The sequence below is a fragment of the Lynx rufus genome, unplaced genomic scaffold (assembly GCF_022079265.1).
Source record: "Lynx rufus isolate CCGP_SWC_20201006 ecotype Redwood Valley unplaced genomic scaffold, mLynRuf1.p SCAF_24, whole genome shotgun sequence".
In the NCBI taxonomy this organism is placed as follows: domain Eukaryota; kingdom Metazoa; phylum Chordata; class Mammalia; order Carnivora; family Felidae; genus Lynx; species Lynx rufus.
Genome location: NW_025814839.1, coordinates 19590811 through 19610116, shown reverse-complemented (window position 1 = coordinate 19610116; position 19306 = coordinate 19590811). Strand labels below are relative to the sequence as shown.

The following is a 19306-nucleotide window of genomic DNA, read 5'->3' as shown; positions in this document are numbered from 1 at the left end:
TGTGGGAACAGAGAGTGACTCCCCTCCAGTTGATTCCAAAGCCTTTGCTCTCACCAACGTACCCCCCCCCCCCGCTGCTCACCGTCCCCGCAGGGCACAGGGCTCATTGACCCCCACTGCAACCATCTTAACACAGGGGCAAAGGGATTACACACGTGTGCCAGGTGAGGAAACTGAGGCTCACAGAGGCAAACCGCCTGCCCGAGGTCACACCGCGCACCAGCAGCGGGTCTGGGATTCGAACTCAGGCCTCGACAGCCAGCTCTCGCACCCTCGCTCTGGGGCAGGGCTGTTCCCGCACTCTCCAACGTGCTCGCTCGCTCTCTCTCTCTCTCTCTCTCTATTCAGCCCAAGTCTGCCAGGCTCCCGAGTCCCCACCTGAGGTGCCAGACACAAGGGTTTAATATTTTATCGCCAGCTCTCAAATTGTTTATGGCTGGCGCAGGCTCCTGGCAAAGTGCTCGGAGGCCGGGGACCGGCTCATCTCATGAATTCCTTCAATGAGAAGGCTGACCATTACTCACGCATATCAGGGAACTGTTCCTTCAGCGCCCGGGGAGAGCCGTCAGGAGGAAGAAAAATACCACAGCGCTGCTCTCCTACCGCCAGCAGCCCGTGCCTGACCGCGGCTGACCGCACCAGGCGGGGACCAGCCCACCGCGGTCCACGGGGGTCTGACCGCCCCACACAAGGAGAGGGTCCGGCAACGAGGCCCGAGATCGTCGCTGCGGGAGCAGGGAGTCGCAGCCCAGCCGTGCCCGAGGACCCTGCAACATTTACTCAGCACGTCCCCAGGGGCCGGCCCCGTGCTAAGCACCAGATGCACAGCCGGGGCTGGGTGCCCTCCAGCCTGCACCACGTGATGGCAGAGGGCAAGTCACACACACGGCCTCTCTGTGACTCGTCGTCTCGTCCCCAAGATGGGACAAAAACAACAGCGGCAACACCAAGCTGGACATCCGAGCATCGTGCATATGAAACATCTGGCATACAGTAGGCGGTCAATAAAAGCTGTGTGCTGGCACAGTGCCTCCTTTGTGACAGGCAGTCTTCTGAGTATCTGCTCGTGTATATATTAACTCGCCGAATCTCCCTGCCCCGTGAGATAGGAATGATTGGTGTCCCCTTTCGCCCATTAGGAAACGGAGGCACAGAGAGGTTAAGCAGCCTACCAAGGTCACACAGCCAGGAAATGGGAGCTGCTGGAGTTTGAACCCAAGGAGTCGGGCTCCAGAGCCTGTGTGCTTAACCACATCATTATGATCACCCTATTTAGCCTTATTCAGCTAAAGTCGTCTGATTTAGCTCGCACAACACTTCTAGGAGGTAGGGACTACTTTTTTCGCTTTGCTCAATGTTCGGAGGAAACCAAGCTAAAAGCACTAAAAGGTGGCTACGGTCACACAGCTCAGAAGAGTCAAAGCACCAGGCCCGAGACCCAGACCGCTCGTCTGGCGGGATCCAGTGCTACTGCGGCTTCCCCAAGGTCAGGAATTGTCTCCTAAACGACACCTACCTCCGTAAGAGGAAAGGGAGGAAGTGTCGCTGTCATCGGGAATATGTGTCACAGTGCTGTCTACAGAAGTTCTAGAGACTTCCGGTTTCAGAGGTCCCCAGCCCTAGTCGACACAAGGCCTAGCCAGGCAAAATCAGGAGGTCAAGAGCTAGTAAGGCAAGGCCAAGGCCAAGGGTTAGCTGTAGCCCAATCCTGATTCTGCAGCTGTGCTGTGTGACCATGGCCAGGTTGCTTGCCCTCTCTGGGCCTTGGCTATCTCAGCTGGCAAAGGCTGGGAGAAGGGGCCCAAAACTGGAAGAAGTCCTTTCCCCAGTCTAAAATCTTACCTCAATGTTTCCCTTAGCGCTGTTTCTTTTTTTATTATTTTGTTAAGCTTATTTATTTTGAGAGAGAGAGAGAGAGAGAGAGCGCCAGGGAGAGGCAGAGAGAGAGGGAGAGAGAGAACCCCATGCAGGCTCCGCACTGTCAGCGCAGGGCACGATGCGGGGCTCGAACCCACAGAACCGTGAGCCGAAATCAAGTGTCGGATGCTCAACCGACTGAGCCACCCAGGCGCCCCCTCAGCGCTGTTTCAACAGTGAAAACTACAAGCGCGTGTTTTAAGATGTTCACCTATCGCGACACTGCACGTCTAAGTTGCCAACACAAGTCCACACAGTATCTCCACACATGCACACCCGGGCAGGAAAAACTGGGTCACCAGACACCAGCCGATGGCAGCCAGAACCATAAGCTCTCAAAGACTTTCTGCAACGAGGCCGCCGCAAGCTTCTGCTGGAATGCATGAAGCAGGCCTTCTAAGAAGGTCTGAATTTTCACTCCACCCCCAAAACGGCCACACAGGCCCTGGCAGAGAGCTGGCCCACAGGACCCCTCCTCAGCGTGTGCTCGGGGGCTAAGAGCATCCTCTCGCACAGCCCCCACATACTGGGGAGCAGAGAGTGGGCACCTGCGAGTCAGGGAGACAGGATGCTGGGGAACTTCCCCAGGGGAGGGGAGGAGGGGGGAGGGCAGTAAGGGGGCGAGGGGTGCCCGGCACGAACAGCTCGAATTTCAAGACCAGTTTCCGTACTTGTGGAAACCACCAAACACCGCCCCCCAAAACCCACCCCAGGAAGAAGGAAGGAAAAAAAAAATGTGAGCAAACCCAGCCCTTCTCCCTGTGACAGAACCACCGTTTCTCTCCATCCTCCTGCATGACCTAACTTCAAAAAATCCTGGGTGCAGGGGGAGCAGGGAAGGGGCCTCCTGAAATCCGGGACACCAGTTTTTTTGCTGGCTTAAAAACAGATCAATTTTACTCTAAAGTTTAAAATGAAACATACCCCTGTTTGGGAAAAGAATTTCATTAGGAGGAAAATATAATATAAAAATACCCATTTAGAAAGAATGTGCTATTAATTCTTCGCACTCTATGCAGAAGGGAAAATTGCATTTTTATCTAAATGGTTTTTCTGCATAAGCCATTTACAATATTCTTTGCCTCTCTCTAATAGGTCCCTGCTACCATTAGTACTGGGACAACCAGGCTGAGGGCTGAAATCACCCTCAAACACATTTAATACATAACCCCTGAAAATCTATTCCAACAGGGACCTTAGCAAACAGGCCTGGCAGTCCCTTTTTAAGGAAGAAATAAATATTGCTGAGGGAGACTGAGGGCGGGGGGCGGTGGTTAGGAGTGGGGTGACGGTGGGGGAGAGAGGGGACAAGATGGTTTAAGTTAAAAGCAAATGCTCCGGGTCCCTTTAGGCAGCTGTAAAATCACAACGGGTCTTTGGCTGCACGATTGCAACCATTTGCGTGGCTGCGTGTGTAGAGATGTGTGTGCTGGTGTCAGGCACACACACGCACACACACACGCGTGCACACACACACGCGCACACACACGCACACACTCTCACGGGTTTCCATCAGACGAGCAAACAAGGAAAGGATGAAATTCAGGATATGAAAACAAACTATTTTTAAACGCTAAAGCAAACACGCCAAGAGAGTAATACTGCTATTTTCCCATTAAACTAAGTTCCTCTCAATTTGAAAAGCGAGAGTAATCTAAACAATGCTTCCAAACAAAATGCATGGAGTTCGGGGGTTGTGGCCTCCTTCGTTCTTAACAACGGAAAAAAACCCCGCGTAGGAAAGCAAAACAGAGCAGGGACGGGGCCAGTCCTCTTTGCCACGTCCTGCCACGTCCCACCAAACGTGTCCTCCTCCACACCAGCGTGCCTGGATGTTCAGGCGTCCCCAACTTCAAAATGCAATACTTTTTCTTTTTTCCAAACAGTTAAAAAAAAAAAAAAAAGTCTTCCAGTTCTTTCTCTCTTGGATTCCCAAAATAGCTACTTACTTAATACCAAATGTCGGGGAGCTAAATTAATTCATTAAAGAGATGTAGGGACTGTGATGGGCACGGAGCTGGGGGGTGGCGGGGCGGTGGCTGTGATTTCACTGCCAGGAGCCAGAACGCCTCGGGCCGCTCTCTTCCGGCTTTGCTGGGTCCATAAATTCTTCCTTTCAAAGCAGGAGTCCAGAAATGGCATAATTATAGCTGATACAGGTAACAGGTGTGCCCCTCCATCCCTCCCACCCCCTCCCACCACCATCTTCCAGATGAGCTTCTGGAAGATTTAGTGGTCTAGCCTGGGGTGTCGTAATTACAGGAAACGACTCCAGTTTTAAGGGTTAGATAAAGACCCTCTCCAAATTTAAGGCCAGGCACCAATGTCCATTAGACTTTAACGGGCCCACATAAAAAAAGAAATTGTATCCTCATCTCTCCAAATGCCTGTTTCCTCGGTGACTCAGGTTCATTTCGGGCTGGCTCCACGCCGAAAATACTCCTGTCCTGCCCTCGTGCCGCAAAGGCAAGGTCCTCGGTGGAAACCAATGTACAAGGAATTAAGCAAATGGGGTCTTGGCTGGGGGGGGGGGGCAGGAAATCATTCGCTCTAAAACTGTGATGGCCGAAACCCGTCTTTTAAAAAACAAATAACAAGGGAAGCGGAATTTTAACCCATCATCTGGAAGCAGAGAGCCGGGAAAGCTGTGGGGAGCCCAGGGAGGAAGAGGGGGGTACCCCGAGCCGCCCTGCCGAAGAGCCCTCACCATCAAGAGGACACACGCTCCCCTTCTGAGACTCAAGTGATCAGAAAGGCCAAAGCTGAGGGCTGTTTGGCTCTGTTTTGCCTTGTCCCAGCTTTTGAGACTCATGCATACTTTTTCTTCCTTCTTTGGAAGTCAAGCCATGCATTTCTCCAAAAGTTACGCGCGCGCACACCCCCAGCAGCTCCATTTGTCAAGGAAGCAGCATGGAGGGCGCTCCAAAAAGGTTTACGATTCGTCAGTCTTCTCCGTGGCAGGACTCAGCTCCCAGGCAATTAACAGAAGTAATGCTCGAAAACTTTTCAGGGACCAAGGCACCAGGAGGAAACCCGTGTCTCCAAGGCTCCGGGAGGCTGGGTTTGCTGGACAACTGGGCTTTTTCTCCCTCCGCTCCCCACCACCCCACAAGTGATGGCTGAACGGGCCACTCGCCCTCTCTTCCTATCCTGGGGAGGTGGTGGGAATTGCAACCGGGGTTCTCTGCTCCGTCTTGGGGAGCGGGGCCCCCGCGCAGCGCCCCCACAATTGTAATCCCAGCAAAATGCTTTCCACACTGAGCACAAAATAAATGCTTATTAACTAAACCGACCCAAAATAGTGAAATGTACAAGTAAATTAATCATGCCTCTCCCGGAGGCCTGACAGGATTACAAATTCGGCAAAAATTGACCACACGGAGATCAGTAAGCCTCTACTTAAAACTGAAAGGAGCCAAAAGTTTGTATGAGCTTCTTCTTGGGGGGAAAAAAACCATTTATTTGTTCATTTCTTATTAAGACTTCTCAGGCCTGTGTGTGTGTGTGTGTGTGTGTGTGCGCGTGTGCACAAGCAGAAACCGGCAAAAGGCATCCAAAGCTTTATGCCCAGACAATTTAGAAATAGTCACGGCATAAGGATCGTGAAATTGCTCGTGTTTAAAAAAGCCAAATTTTGGTCTACAGCCTCGGTTCCCTCAAATACTAAACAACCACCAAAAGTTACATTGCAGGGGACGAAAATGGTCAATTTGTTTTGAGCCAATTAGGCCTTGCTACAAAAGCATTAAAGGCTGCTGATGGCTGGACCGTGGGTCTCCCTCCGGAAGAGGAAGAAAAAGGAGACCCGAATCTCTGCGGCTCCTTTCCCCACTTGGCTTATCTGGAGTCAGGGAAATCTTCCTCCTGCTGAATTCATCAACTGACTTGTCTTCCCTTTTTGCCTACCATTCAGAAAAAGGAAAAAAAATATACATTGTGTAGGAGGGCGCTGCCTGCGTTTCCAGGCAGTTGGGGCCTGCCTGCGAGGTCTGTGAAAGGCAAGGTTATCCCCAAAGGGGCTGGGTGCTGGGAAGAAAGCCTCAGTGGTCACCTTATGGGGTCACGAGGGGAGAGGTCACTCCTTTTTCCCCACCCCCATCGTCCCTCTTTAATGGAAAGGTCCAGGCCCCTCTGCGAAACTCCGTGCATCTATAGGGGGCCACATGGGGTCAGCTCCTCTGCAGAAGGTGGCCACAGGCACTTTACAAGGGCTTGACCCACCCAGTGTCCGTCTGGGTCTTCGTCCTCTGCCCCCCACCCCCGTGCGCCTGCCTCAGCCACTCCCTAACCAAAACCGGGCTCTGATTGCTAAGAGACCCACCATTTCGGTCACCAGTCCCGTGCCGGATCCCTCCACATCTAGATTCTCCCCCAAAACCTGGGTCCATGTGGAGGCTCAAACCAGGAACTTTGTGTGCTTTCGTGATGGCCAACGACAGCCCCCGAGCAATTCGGTCACCCCCAGACTCACCCAGGAAGTGTTCTGGGAATGACTTCCACACTGACAAATTATTCTCCACTCCTGAATCCCAAGTATCGGTAAATAACATTTTGACTCGTACGAACCCACTTCTCCCCGCTCCACCCACCCGTCTAACTACCCTCTCTGAGAAAATCAACCGCACCCCAACCTCCATCCAGGCTTCCCACCGAGGGATGTTTTTCTCTCGCCTTCCAACTCCTAGGCAAAGAGAGCAAGGATATACATATCAGGCCTCTCGGGTCCTAACATTTGCAAAAGGACTCTTCCGACAGCCCACGCAGACAGGGCAGCACCCACTTACTTCTCTGTGAGTTCCCAACCAACCCTCGCTTTCGCAGGAAGGCTGAGCTTAGGAGATTTCAAAGCAGGCTATGTTTTCTTCGGACTCCCCGCCCCCTCTCTGATCATAAGATGGTCCCTCAGAAGTATTTTACTCCTGGTGGTCGTTGCCAATCATTCGACAATGCTTGTGTTCCAAGATCCAAGGGCGTTTGAAAACACTGCTCCACGGTAACTGAAAAGGGTCATATCTTTTTGACACCCTACCCTGCCCTGGATGACTGGAAGCACAGGGAGCAATGGATATGTGTGTGCGTGTGTGTGTGTGTGTGTGTGTGTGTGTGTGTGTGTGTGCCCGTGCGCATGTGTGTGCAAGTGGAGGGGTTCACTCATTAACTGTCACCTCACGTTCCAGGAGCTCCCAAATACAAGCAGGGACACCACACTGGGGCCCTCGCTCAACTCCGGGGCACGCCAGGCAAAGCCAGCTGCGTCAGAAAGGCCCGAGCCTGTGTTGGCCCAGAGACCCTCTGGACCCAACCTTTATGATCAAATTAAATCTTGGTGCCCCGACACTTGTTAAATTATTACCAGCGAGAAAAAGGGAAACCTAATTTTAAATCCTCAGAATCGATCTACGATCTACGAGCCACTCGGTTCTCACCAGACCGGCTGCCGGCAGGGGGAAATGGGGGAGACAGGGGCCACCGAGTGCCTCAGGACCAAAGTTAGTCCACGCTTCCTCCAAAGTCTGACAATCGCCGTCTATTTGTGACTAACCGTGGAGATCGTTTTGGGGGTTTTTTTGGTTTTTGTTTTTTGTTTTTTTTTGAGACATGCAGGATAAAAGCAAGACCTGGTTCCCTCCCTCCCGGGGCGGTGGCGGTGAGGAGGAGGGGGGCGGTCTTTAAAGCACTCGACTTCCCAAAGAAGTCCACAGCAATGGGCCCCAAATAGGTCTCTGCCAAAGGGTCTCCCTGTCTCCCTGAACCACTCTCTGACACATTTCCTAAGGCAAAACCAAACACTGGCACAGATAGGTCAGCCTGCAACCCCGAAAGCCAGGGGCCGCTGAAAGGTTGGGGATCCCAGGGCCAAACACTTCATGAGGAGCCCAAGATCTTGCACAGAGAGGGAGAAGGTGGGAAAGGAGACAGAGACCGAGGCTTCAGGGTCGGCCAGTGGATCCCACCAGCCATTAGGCTGAGGTCTCTGGACCGCTGAGCTTTAAAGAGCAGAACACCACCAACCTGCTTGGTCACAAGGGGAGCCTGTGTTAGGGTGTTCGTTGAGGGTCTTCCCCTTTTGGGGGACAAATCTATTCCACCTCAGATGCGCCTTCAGAGAGAGCCAATCGGTTACTGCGAATACACTCAGACCTCCAAACTGTTAAACTCAATTGCTTTTATGTTTAAAAGGGCATTTGGGTCCGTACGATGATGGATAAATCGTGAAAGGATTACGCACATGATCGCTATAAAGTTCTCCCTCGGATCCAGCTTTGCAAGGAAGCGGTGATTATGAAAACCTACCTGTTTTCTCAGCCAAGAGGGAGAATGAGATTTTGGGACATCATAGCTAGGACGGACCCCCACTCAGTAGGTACGGGAGCCGGGGGCGGGGGGCGGGGGGCGGGCTGCCAGTCCAATGTGGCCTCGTCGGACCAAAGCTCAAAGCCATCAAGAACCCGAAAGAGCCCCTCAGATTTCAAGGTACGGGGGAGGGGGGACCCGTAGCAGTTCCTTCCCTGCTTCCTCTCCTGTGTCCTTTCTCGGCAAACACCATGTTGGGAGCAGACCCTTCATCTGCTTCCCAAACCTTGGAGGCCGCTGATTAAAATGCAGGCCAGCAGACAAAGCGGGCCTCGGCGTCCTGTAAGGATTGTACCCCGTGAGAATGCCGTCCCTCAACCGTCCCTCCTCACTCACACCCTGAGGTAACCGGTTGCCCTGCTGGGGCCGTGTGTCCCTGCCTGCTGTCACGCCGTGGCCAGGCGGCAGAACACGATCAGGGCCACCTCCTCGCTGGGCAACCCAATCGGGCACAATGTGCCGGGGTCCCCAAATCATCTCTTCCTTTGGGTCCCCTGCAGTTCCTCAGGGCCCGCGTGGCGTGGAGTTGGGGACGGTCAGCTGAGCCGTCGTGCATCGAGACACAGAGGGTCCCCGAAGGCAAGGCCGTGACTAATTCGAAAGCCCAGCGTCGTCTCCTCCACGTTGGTACCAAAAGATTACAATAAAGGAGAGGAATTTCCATAAATGAGAAGCAGCGTCCGCTTCCCACAACTGGGAGGGGGAGGGGGGTGGGTGGTGGGCACTGATTCAAAGATTCGTCTCCCGGCTGGAGAGTGGGGTTAGCTGAACGCAGCCAGACAGACACCTCCACACACACACACTCACGCACACAACCCAGCAAGGGGCGATGTGCGTCTGCTACCGAAATACTCCAGATCAAAGTCACCCACAGCCCAGGAGGCCTGGGAGGCCGAGATTTCATAATTAGGATCTTCAAAATCCTCCGTCTATTTTTAGGACTTGTGCTCATTCAGTCCTTTACAGAATCAGAACCTGTCAGCTGACGCCATTGAGACTGAAGGTTTAGCAACTTTGTCCACTTGCCTTGGGAAAGCAGATTAAGGGAAAACTGGAGTGGCTGGATGATTTGACGGAGATACACTTGGCCATGCATATGTATATGTGCGTGTGCTGGGGGGGGGGGCGCGTGGGGGAAGGAAAGGGGGGGGCTCCTTTACATGTTGAATTGCACGGGGCCTTGCTTTCCTCTCATGGGCCACAGGCAGGCCCAGACCCGACACCCACCTCGCCACGCTCTTTCGAGCCGGCCCCCAGACCACTTCCTTCGGCTTCCGTGTGTCCGAGAAGGTGAGGAAACTTGAAAATTTTCCACCAAATGTCTCTCTTCTCAATCACGCACTCATGTATATACCAACATCTCCGCCACCAGCCATCAAAACCCACACTCAAATCTGTCCACCCAAGTCGGGCCTAAAAATAGACACCGTCCTAAAACAAACACACCGCTCGGCAAGTCACAATCCCAACTTGAGTCAAAATGATGAAGCCGGTGAATATTTGGCTGGAACAAACAGGGGGACAGAGACGAAAGGACAGAGGTACCCCCACTGGTGACAGGGCCTGCCCTCCCTCCATCCCCGCCGGACAGACCCAGGTCCCCTCCGACACCAGAAGGTTTGGGGGTTTATGCTGCAATTTGCTGGGAGGCCTACTGGCCCCCCGCACACTCCCCGTCCCCGGACATCTGATCCTGTGACATAAAAGCTATAGCTTTTTATTCCCTAAAATTAACCAAACAGAGGTAAATACAGTGTTCCTTACTAGGAGTCTTTATCTCCTGAATGCCTTTGGCAAAGCAGATCACTCCCGGGGCAGAGAACACGACCCTACGTGATTGTCGGCCAAGAGGAGAAAAAGGTGATTTTGCTAAATCTTCCAGCGTGGAGTGGGTTCAGGAGAGCCTGTGAAAAATCCCAAGGACACACTCAAGTTTGTCCTGCCAGAGTAGGAAGAAATTCCCCTCCTCTAATTTCACCTGGTCCTCCCGGACTGTTTATTAAAGATGTATATTTTATATCAGCAGAGAGTATCAAGTAACTTCTTGGCGAGGGCAGGATCTATTTTTCAGGACCTATTAAGATTTTCAGGGCCTATTAAGACTCTGTGTGGAAATTTAAATACCTCTGTCAGGCAAACAAAATCGTATCAGGAATCATAGAATTTCATTGCTAGAAAGAGATATTAGATTAACCAGCCCTCGCTCCCTTCCTAGAAACTTCAATAAAATAGAAGTACAGTTCAACAGTCCCTGACTTCCGGTCTGAAGGGCCTCACAAGAAATCTAAATGAATTTATATTAAAGAAAGCTATCCTTGAGGAAAACCCTTCAGTCTACAAAAACCGTATACATTTATACACTCACAGGTACAGATACACACATGGAAACAGAACAGAGGTCTCTGGTATAGATCGGAAGGCAGTGGCTATTTCAAATCAAAACAGCCAGAAAAACCCAGCGGTGGAAACCACAGCAAGTCCAACACCGATAAGCTTCAAACCCTTAAAAAATCCTTGTCCTTTATTAATATTTAGTAGAAATGCATAATTGCAGATGTGTGTGCTATGTTGGGGTTTTATGTCGGGAGGCGGGCAGAGAAGACAGGTTTATTACAGCCATGAAATATTAAACAAGCACCAAAGAACAGTAGTAGAATGTCCCGGACTAGCCGGGGAGCAAGCTGGCTGGAAAGTCAGCTGCACAAAGGGGGCTCCTATCTGTTTACATTACCCCTGATTAACACCTGCGAAGTTTTGGGTTACATCTTCCGGAGGCGCAAAAGTCACATGAAGGCATGCAACCCGTGCTGGGTGATTTCGCAGGGAAATGGGAAGGCAAGGAGCCTTGCCTTCCCCAAACAAGCCTGAGTGAGCCTAGAAAATTCTCTCCACGCTGTGGGCAGTGGGGGAAACGACTCAGGAAACAGCCCTAGGACCTCCCTCCTCCCCCCGCCCCAGCCTGCTCCGTGTCTAAGAAAACTCAGTGTCCAGATCCTGCCTGCCTACTATTTCTCAGCCCTGCTTACTGCTGTCCGACCGGCACGCTGAGAGAAGCATGAAATTCCAAAAATTTCTCCCGCATCACTGTAAAAAGATCATACTTCCAAAAAGGGCAGGATTGCATGCACGAGCATACATGAAGCCCTCTCCTATTTCAGTGTGTGTGAAGGAACGTTTCGAGACGACTCCGGATTTCAGGACAGAGAGCAAGCAACGGAGTGGAAGTTTGGCAGGGATACACTTATCACAGAATACGGTTAACTCAAGTTTTGAAAATCGTTTCAGGGCCCGGAGGGGGTGAACGTACTTTTTTCAGACTTAATTCCCTTTATCTGCAATCTCTCGGGGCTTTTTTTTTTCCCCTCCTCCTCTGTTTTGGAATTCCTCCAATAGCCACACACCTATTACAAGGATAGGTAGACGATGTTGCAAACTAGTCTCAAATTCATGTAATCCTCACTGATATAACAGATGTCTGAATAGGTCCCGAACTCAAGCTGGCTTTTTTTTCTCTTCCCGCCCCCCCCCCCCGCCCCTCTGCACAACCTCACCCTTCCCCCACCCCAACTTTGTGCAAACAGAACCTCAAGATGAGATGCAGAGTTTCATTATTATAAAAGTTGTTTGGCGGGTGAAGAAGTCGGGAGAAGCGTCATTTGGAGAAGCTCGCTTACCTGGTAGAAAAAAAAAAATCCTAATCACACGTGATCCTGGCCTGGACTTTGCCAGAACTACAACTGGCCACTTGGGTTCCCTCCCCTCTGAAGGACATCTAGACCCCATAAGACAATCTGGGCACGTCCCACTGACTCCACGGCTTGTGCAGTTCTGAAGACTTATTCGTCCTCTCCAATCCCAGCACAGATCATTTCGTTAAATACCGACGAGCATTTTGTCATCGGAGCGAAGAATTTCAGAAACGGTGTTAATATTTAATCACATTAGTACTGGCGTGTTTTACGGCGTGACAAAATAAAATATCATTACCAAAACGGGCTTTGCCCGAGAGGGGGTGGCAGGGAAGGTCTTTGCCGGGGGCCGGAACCTCCAGAAGGTATATTCAAAGCTGCCGGACACCCTGCCTCACGGCTGACGGGGCCACAGGCGTGTGTTTAAGGGGAAGCAGAACGTTTTACTTTAAAAATTCTTCTTCGACTCTATTTTGAAGTGGCACACTTCACTCGGATTTCCAGCCAGGGGACTCGGGGGCCTGTTGAAGGCTCTGTGTACCTATTTATACAGCATGTGCAGATGGAGCCACAGGGTGTTATCATAATGAAAAGTTTAATCATCCTTATTTACTACCAGTAAGGGAGCAGGAATCAGATGCAGACACCTTATAAAGCCTTAACTAGCAGCCCCAAGGCTGCAGAAGCTGCGAGTGACCTCAATTCGGGGCTTTATCTAGGAAACTGTCCTTCCCACATCACAGAGTGGAAAACAAAGGAGGTCAAGTGGCTGTCCCTGCCTATGCTGCTAAGGAGGCCAGCCCCGCAGCCCGGTCCCTGAAGGAAGTCCCCCTCCGCGTGCAGGGGAGGGCTGCGGTTAGCTTACAGGGGAAATCAACCCTAAAGTGCCTAGCATCTGTTTCCAAAAAAATATTTTCGCTCCTCTGACTGTGATAATGAAACAAACAAAACAAAACGTATCTTTAGTGACATTTCTTCGTGCACAGCCCGCATTCTTTTTTTTTTTTTCTTTTTTTTTTCTTTTCTTTTTTTTTTTTTTTTCCTGGAAAGGAAGATTAGTTGGGCTGGGAAGAGAGGGCTCTGTGACACCTTAAAAAAAAAAAAATCTTAAAACCACTCAATTCCTCTTCTCCTAGTCTACTGGAGGCCCTTCAGAAGACTCAAAGGCCACCAGCTACTGGTTTTTCTTCACTAATTCTCAGAATCAGGGGTTTTTAAAAAACTTTTCTCACCCCTATTTTGGCCAATATGTTCTTAATTACTGGGAGAGGGGGGAGGGGAGGACGGGGAGGGGGAGGGGCAGCCAGGCCCAGCCAGGTAGAAGTGACAGGGGCTGGGATTTGTGCTAACCAGCTATCGATCCATCCATCGGGAGGTAGGATCGAGATGTTGTGTACAAGAAAATAAAAGAGACGGGGGTGGGTGGGGGAGGCGGCCCTGGGCATGCAGGGTGCGGTGTCCAACTCCATTTTAAAAAGGAAGGGGGGAAGAAACAGGGAGCAGAAGCGGAGGGTCCCAAACTAACCAATTTATGGCCTTGCCTAGGAGAAGCCTGGAGAATGCTGATGCTAGCCTCGGCGTCTGCTGTGCATGCTAAACACCCAGCTTCAAATGAGAGAGCGGCGTCCCGGGCTGGGCAGGAGGCGAACAAAGAGAAAAGCCGCGAGGCCGCATTCATGAATTAGAAAAACCTAAGCGGGAAAGCTCCCCGGGACGGCGCGGTGAAAGCCCCGAGTTCCCCGAGCCACCCAACTCTGCACGCGCTTCCCCTCCCCCTGTCCCTCCTAAAACCTGCCGGCCACCTTAAACCCAGGGTCGGGAGGACCAGGCACACCAACACCGAGGAAGAGAACTCTAAGAGAGAGCAAGAATCTGGGGCCGCGGCTTTTAAAGGCAGAGGGTTCTATCGGCAGCGGCTGGCCCGGCCTCCACAGTAATATTGGGCCTGGTGAAACCCAGGAGAGGCAACTGGGGCTTAAAAGAAAAAGTGCGGATGGGGGGGAGAGGGAATGAGGATGTTACCTAATTTTAAGAAGCAATTATCTGTCGGGGGGGGGGGGAGGCCTCATTAAAACAAAATGGTTATCTACTGCAGTCCGGTCCTCTTTTGGTTCAAAACAAAACAAAACAAAACAAAACAAACCTGTTAGTACTTTAACTGCAGTGGAGGTCCATTTACTAACCCCCACCCCACCCACCTTAAAGTCCCCACCCCACCCCCCTCCAACCCCGGGCCTGGTGGGGAGGCTGCGCTCAGATTGCAAACACGAGCTGGGACCAGACATCTGTCACCAAAGCCTGGAGAGATATTGACAAACGCGGGTCCTTTGTGTCTTAAGAATATATACCCACATCCCCCCTACACAAATGATGCCCTGGCTGAGCCAAGCAGACCCCACCCCGGCCCCAGCACCCCCCCCCAACCAAATGTCAAGGAGATGCCCAGGGAAAGCGGGCCTGCCTCCCACCACCAGACAGGTCTCCAGGTTTCTAATGCAACTCTAATAGTTAAGAAGAGACAAAACAGCTATTCATTAGGAACAAATGTCAAATTAGGCGTTGCCTCTGAGTGATGCTGCTGACGCCAGCTCTGGTAACTTTTTTTTTTCCCCCTAAAGATGCTGGCATACACAGCCTCAAGCTGGAGGCTCTGGGTAACTAGGAAAAGGTGGGAAGGTATTAACACAACTTCCCAGGTATCCTACCAGGAAGGGGGGGGCAGGGGAGAGGCACGCAATTCCTACAAAGTAGAAGCGGCCCAAATGAGGAGGGTGAGGAGGGGTCTTGGTGTGAAAGGAAAGGGGCCTGCCTAGTGGTCTGAGCACCACCGAGCAGCTCAGCTAAAAGTTGGTGAAGGGACTTTAAGATAATCCCCAAAGGGCTGCCATCTAAGTCCCCATGTGAGTGTGTACCTAGAATCTACCCAGCAGCGCCTGGAGGTTGGGGGGAGGGGCAAGTGGGGGGTCTGCCCACAGAGCCCTTGCTGTACCCAAAGGAAGGGTATCCAGCCCCGGGCTGGGCACTACGAGGGCCCTGTGCCCTCCTCAGCCCCAAGGGATGGTCCCCTTCGATGGAGCATTCAAGGTGGAGGCTGAGGCCTGCAGGGGGGGGTGGGGACGGGTCTGGGGGAGCCGAGGAGGGAACAAGCGCATATACCTTCTTTGCTGTTGGGGTTCTGGGGTTTGGCCTTCTCCCAAGGTGCCAGCGTCTTGTCGTCGTCCGCGCCGTCCGCCAAGGCCTTGTCAGCGGGCATGTACCAGGTGGCGCTGTGCTCTGCCATCAGGGAGTCCAGGTCGATGGTGCTCATGGCGCTCTTGACCGCCTCGGAGCAGCAGCTGCCCAGCTCGCTGTCGCCATTCTGCGCGCCCGAGGACCCAACGGCGCACTCCCCCTTCTTGCCACCCTTGAGCCCCAGGGGCTGGTCCTCGGAGATGCTGAACTGCTGCCTCTGTAGCTGGATCTGCGCCTGGAGGATCTCCAGGGGGTGGATCTCGTCGGGGGGTGGCGCACCGCTGCTGCTCGTGGGGGTCCGGACCTGCTCCAGGCCCGGCGTGCCGGGATGGCCCGCGCCCCCGCCATAGCTGTCAGGGGTGGAGGTAGAGGTAGACATGATGCCCAGGCCGAGCGGGGGCGGGGGCGCCTTAGGTCCGTGTTCCCCAGCGCCCACCCCACGGGGAGGGAGTTTGGGCGAGCCTGTCACCAGGGGGCTCCTACTCGCTTTGGCCAGGGCTGGGGGGTTGTCGGAGCTGGACGACACCTCGTCCTCGTTGGCGTAGCTCGTGCTCACCTCGTCCGAGGCAAACTCGCCCACGTGCGGGGAACTCCCGTCCGACTTGGCCCCGCCGTCCAGGGAAGCCATGAGGTCCGACTGGTCCCCCAGGAGCAACTCGGCCCCCTTCCCCCACGACGGCGACGTGAGCGCTTTCTCGTGAGGCGTAGGAGCCCCGCGAGCCTCGCTCGTGGAGCTTCCCCCGACGGCTGCGCCTGGCGCCTGCTGCTGCCCTGGGCTCACCCCAGGCGCGCCCCCGCTGTCTGGCGCGGCCGAGTACTTGTCGAAGAAGGTCCCGGGGCTCACGTGACCACTGTCCCTTTTTCTTCGACCCCGTCCCCGGCCGCCGCCCCCGGGGACCGGCTTGCCGTCGTTCCCGGATGTTGATTCCAGGGTGTAGTTTGGGGAGAGGCTCGTGCCGTCCCCCTGGGCGGGCGGGTTGGGCGGCCCCGAGGCTTTGGAGCCACTGTTACTAGTCCCCGACGGGCCTCCAGGCCCTGGGGCCCCAGGGGTGGTCCCCCCCGGGAAGTAATCCGAGCCCGGGTTGCCGGCCACAGCCGCGCCGTCGGTCTCGTTCTGGCTCAGTTTCCTCTTGCCCTCGGGCGGGTTCTTCTTGTTGAAGGTCACGTTGAGGTTGGGGGCCCCGAGGCTGGCGATCATGTTCTGGCAGGCGGTGGAGAGTGCGGCCAGGCAGCTCTGGCCGAACAGGTTGTCCTTGGAGCTGGGCTTGTTGAAGGAGCCCAGCGACAGCGCGCCCAGCTTACTGGCCGAGGTGCGCTGGCTGGGCTGGAAATCGGGCTGCGGCGGGTAGGCGCCCCCTCCGCTGCCGCCGCCCGTGCCTCCCCCGCCCCCGCCCGCGCTCGGGGGCGAGTTCACGCCAGGGCCGCTGTGTGGCGTGGCCTGCCGGTTCGCCGCGCTGAACGGGAAGCCAGGCTGGCCCCCGAGCGCCGGTGCTGTGAAATCCGGCGGCGGGGGCCTGCGCTCGGAGGGAGCGCTGGGCAGTCCCACCCCAGCCCCGGGCGACTGCAGTTGGCCCAGGCCGGCCAGGCTGCCCCCGAACTGCAGGCCGGGGGAGGGCAGCGCGGGCACGTGGCCCTCTCCGGGCATCCTCAGCGGCTCCTGCAGAGGGCCACGGAACAGCACTCCGGAGCCGCCGGGGGGAGGGGGCGGCGCCAGGCCGGGGTCGTGCGGGCCGCAGTCAGCCGGCAGGCCAGAGCCGCCCAGCCTGCGGGGCAGCAGGTCACCCGGCGGCGGGTGCGGACCTGGGAACCACGCGCTCTCCTGCGCCAAGTGAGGCGCCTGCTGCTCGAAAGTGCCCAGGCGCCCCGCGCCCGCGCTTTCGCGCTCAAAGTTCGGCTGGGCCAAGCCGCCCACCGGGCCACTGTGTACCAGGCCGCCCTGGCCCACGTCCCCGGGGTGGCCTAGCTGAGCCAGGTTCGGCTGGCGCAGCCGCTGCTGCTGATTCCGCGACGCCATCTGCTTAATCATGAGGGCCGCGTTTTGGCGCTGCTGCTGTTGCTGCTGCTGCTGCTGTTGCTGCTGCTGTTGCTGCTGCTGCAGGGACTGGTGGTCCGGGGCCGGATGCTGCAGGGGTGGCCCTGAGGGAAAGCTGTCGGGCACGGGCGGCGTGAACTCGCCGGGGAGGCCCGAATAGGCGGAGGGCGAGAGGTGGTTGTCCAAAGCGCCGTTGGGCATGCTGCCGTTCCACGAAGCACAGCGGTCCACTCCCGCGCTGCCCGGGAAGTCAAAGCGCGGCCTCTTGGCCACGTTCATGTAGGGGGGCGCGTCGAAATGCTGCAGCCGCTGGTTGGGCGCCTGCTGGGGAGGGGGGTGCTGCATGTTGAACACAGGCTCCGAATAAGGGTGCATGCTCCGGTTCTCCAGCCGGTGGATGGGATACTCGAACTGTGCGTGCTGACTGGGCAGCATGGGGCCCCCGTCCTGCAGGCCGCCGCTGGGCGTGCCCGCCTCGCCCTGCTGGGGCCGCGGGAGCGCCGGCGGGCACGAATTTTGTCGGACCAGAAGCCCGGGTGGCGGCGGCTGCTGCGGCGGCGGCGGCGGCGGCTGCTGCGGCTGCTGCGGGGGCTGCTGCTGAGGGGGTGGCGGGGCCTGCTGGGGAGGCTGCATTAACGGGTGCCTGGAGCCTACTCCCGGCTCCAAACCCACCGGCATCTTGCGGGCCCCGCCGAATCTCTCGAAGAACACGCCGTGCTGCTGCTGCTGCTGCTGCTGCTGCTGTTGCTGTTGCTGCTGCTGCTGCTGCTGTTGCTGCTGCTGCTGCTGCTGCTGCTGTTGCTGCTGCTGCTGCTGCTGCTGGGCGTGCATTTTGGACAAGCCCACCATGCCTGCAGCTCTGGGCATGGCCGAGGCACCGGGGAAGGAGCCCCCGGGAACCTGGCGACCCGCCGCATAATGAGGCAGCTGCCCTTCGGAATCGGAGGGCGAAAACATGTCGAAATGTCCCGAGGGCGCCTCGCCAGGGTAATTGTATTCCAGCGAGTCGACGGCTCCTTGGTTCGCCACCCTTCGGGGCTCCAGACTGTGGGAATCGGAGCCGCTGGAGGCGGGCAGGCCGTGAAAGGAGGCGGCTCGGTTAGGGCTCTGGTCCAGCGGCAAGCATGGGGCAGGCACCGCATGGCCCGAGGCGCCCGAACTGTGGAAGTCCGGGAGGTTCCCGGGTCTCTGCGGGCCGAAGCTCTCGGGCCCCTGGCTCTCCGCCATGTGGTCATAACCCTCAGCGAAGGGCGGCTGGCTGCCCAGGCCGGCGGCGGCGCCCCCGTAGCCAAGTAGGCGACCCCCGTGCAGGCATGAGGCCCCTGGGTCCGGACCGCCGAAGTTGCCCCCAAAGTGGGGGTGATGTTGATGGGGGTGGTGGCCTCCCGGGTGGCCGTGGTGCGGCTGCTGGCCTCCAAAGAATCCGTGCACCGGCTGTGCCTGCAGCCCCCCCGCGTGCAACTCCGAGTGACCACGCGCGTGGAAGCCGTAAGGCTCCATGTTCATGCTCAAGATCGGGGGCTCGCCCAGCGCGCTCATGGCAGGGTCCACGGGGCCAGGGGGTCCCCCCGCGTGGAAAGCCGGGGCCTTGAAGTGGGCATTCATGCTTAGTCCGGCCTCGTTAAAGTTCCTTTCGCCCTGGCCAGCGTTCCTGCTGTTGATCTGGGGCTCGAATTGGTCCAGCCCAAACATACTTGGCGGGGGGCGGGGGGATCAATAGGGCATGACAGCCTGCTCTCCGCGGCGCGCCTCCGGCCAGCTAAACGTTCCGGCCCAGGGTTGGGCGCTCCGGGACGCTCAGCACCGCGGGGGCGCAGTGCGCACGGCCGCCTCGCTTGCGTGTGGAGGCTGGGGGCTATCAGCTCCTCTCCCGAAGCTCTGGCTCTGCCGGACCCGGGCCTCTCACATCTTGCAGTGCCGCGAGGCCTCCAGGAGCCGTGCTGGGGGGCCCATGCCCCGGCAGTTGGCACAGACGCGGGTGGGTTTGCGCGGAGGGGACGGAGCTGCGGGCGAGTGGAGACAAAAAGTTAAGTGGGGGGGAAGGAGGCGGGAAGGAGGAAGGGAGAGCGGAGCGATCACCTTC

At 55.8% G+C, this 19306-nt stretch overlaps 1 protein-coding gene across 1 annotated transcript in view; it reads right to left on the bottom strand.

The window, feature by feature from the left end:
• The window catches only part of MN1 (MN1 proto-oncogene, transcriptional regulator), a 44038-nt gene extending 25123 nt beyond the window's left edge, over positions 1-18915 (bottom strand). The window contains exons 1-2 of the mRNA XM_047088018.1: positions 18049-18915; positions 15117-18000 (exon numbers count right to left, since the gene is read on the bottom strand). Of these exons, the coding sequence (XP_046943974.1) occupies positions 15117-18000; positions 18049-18915 (3751 nt within the window). The remainder of the gene's footprint in view (positions 1-15116; positions 18001-18048) is intronic.
• Between the last annotated feature and the right edge of the window lie 391 nt (positions 18916-19306).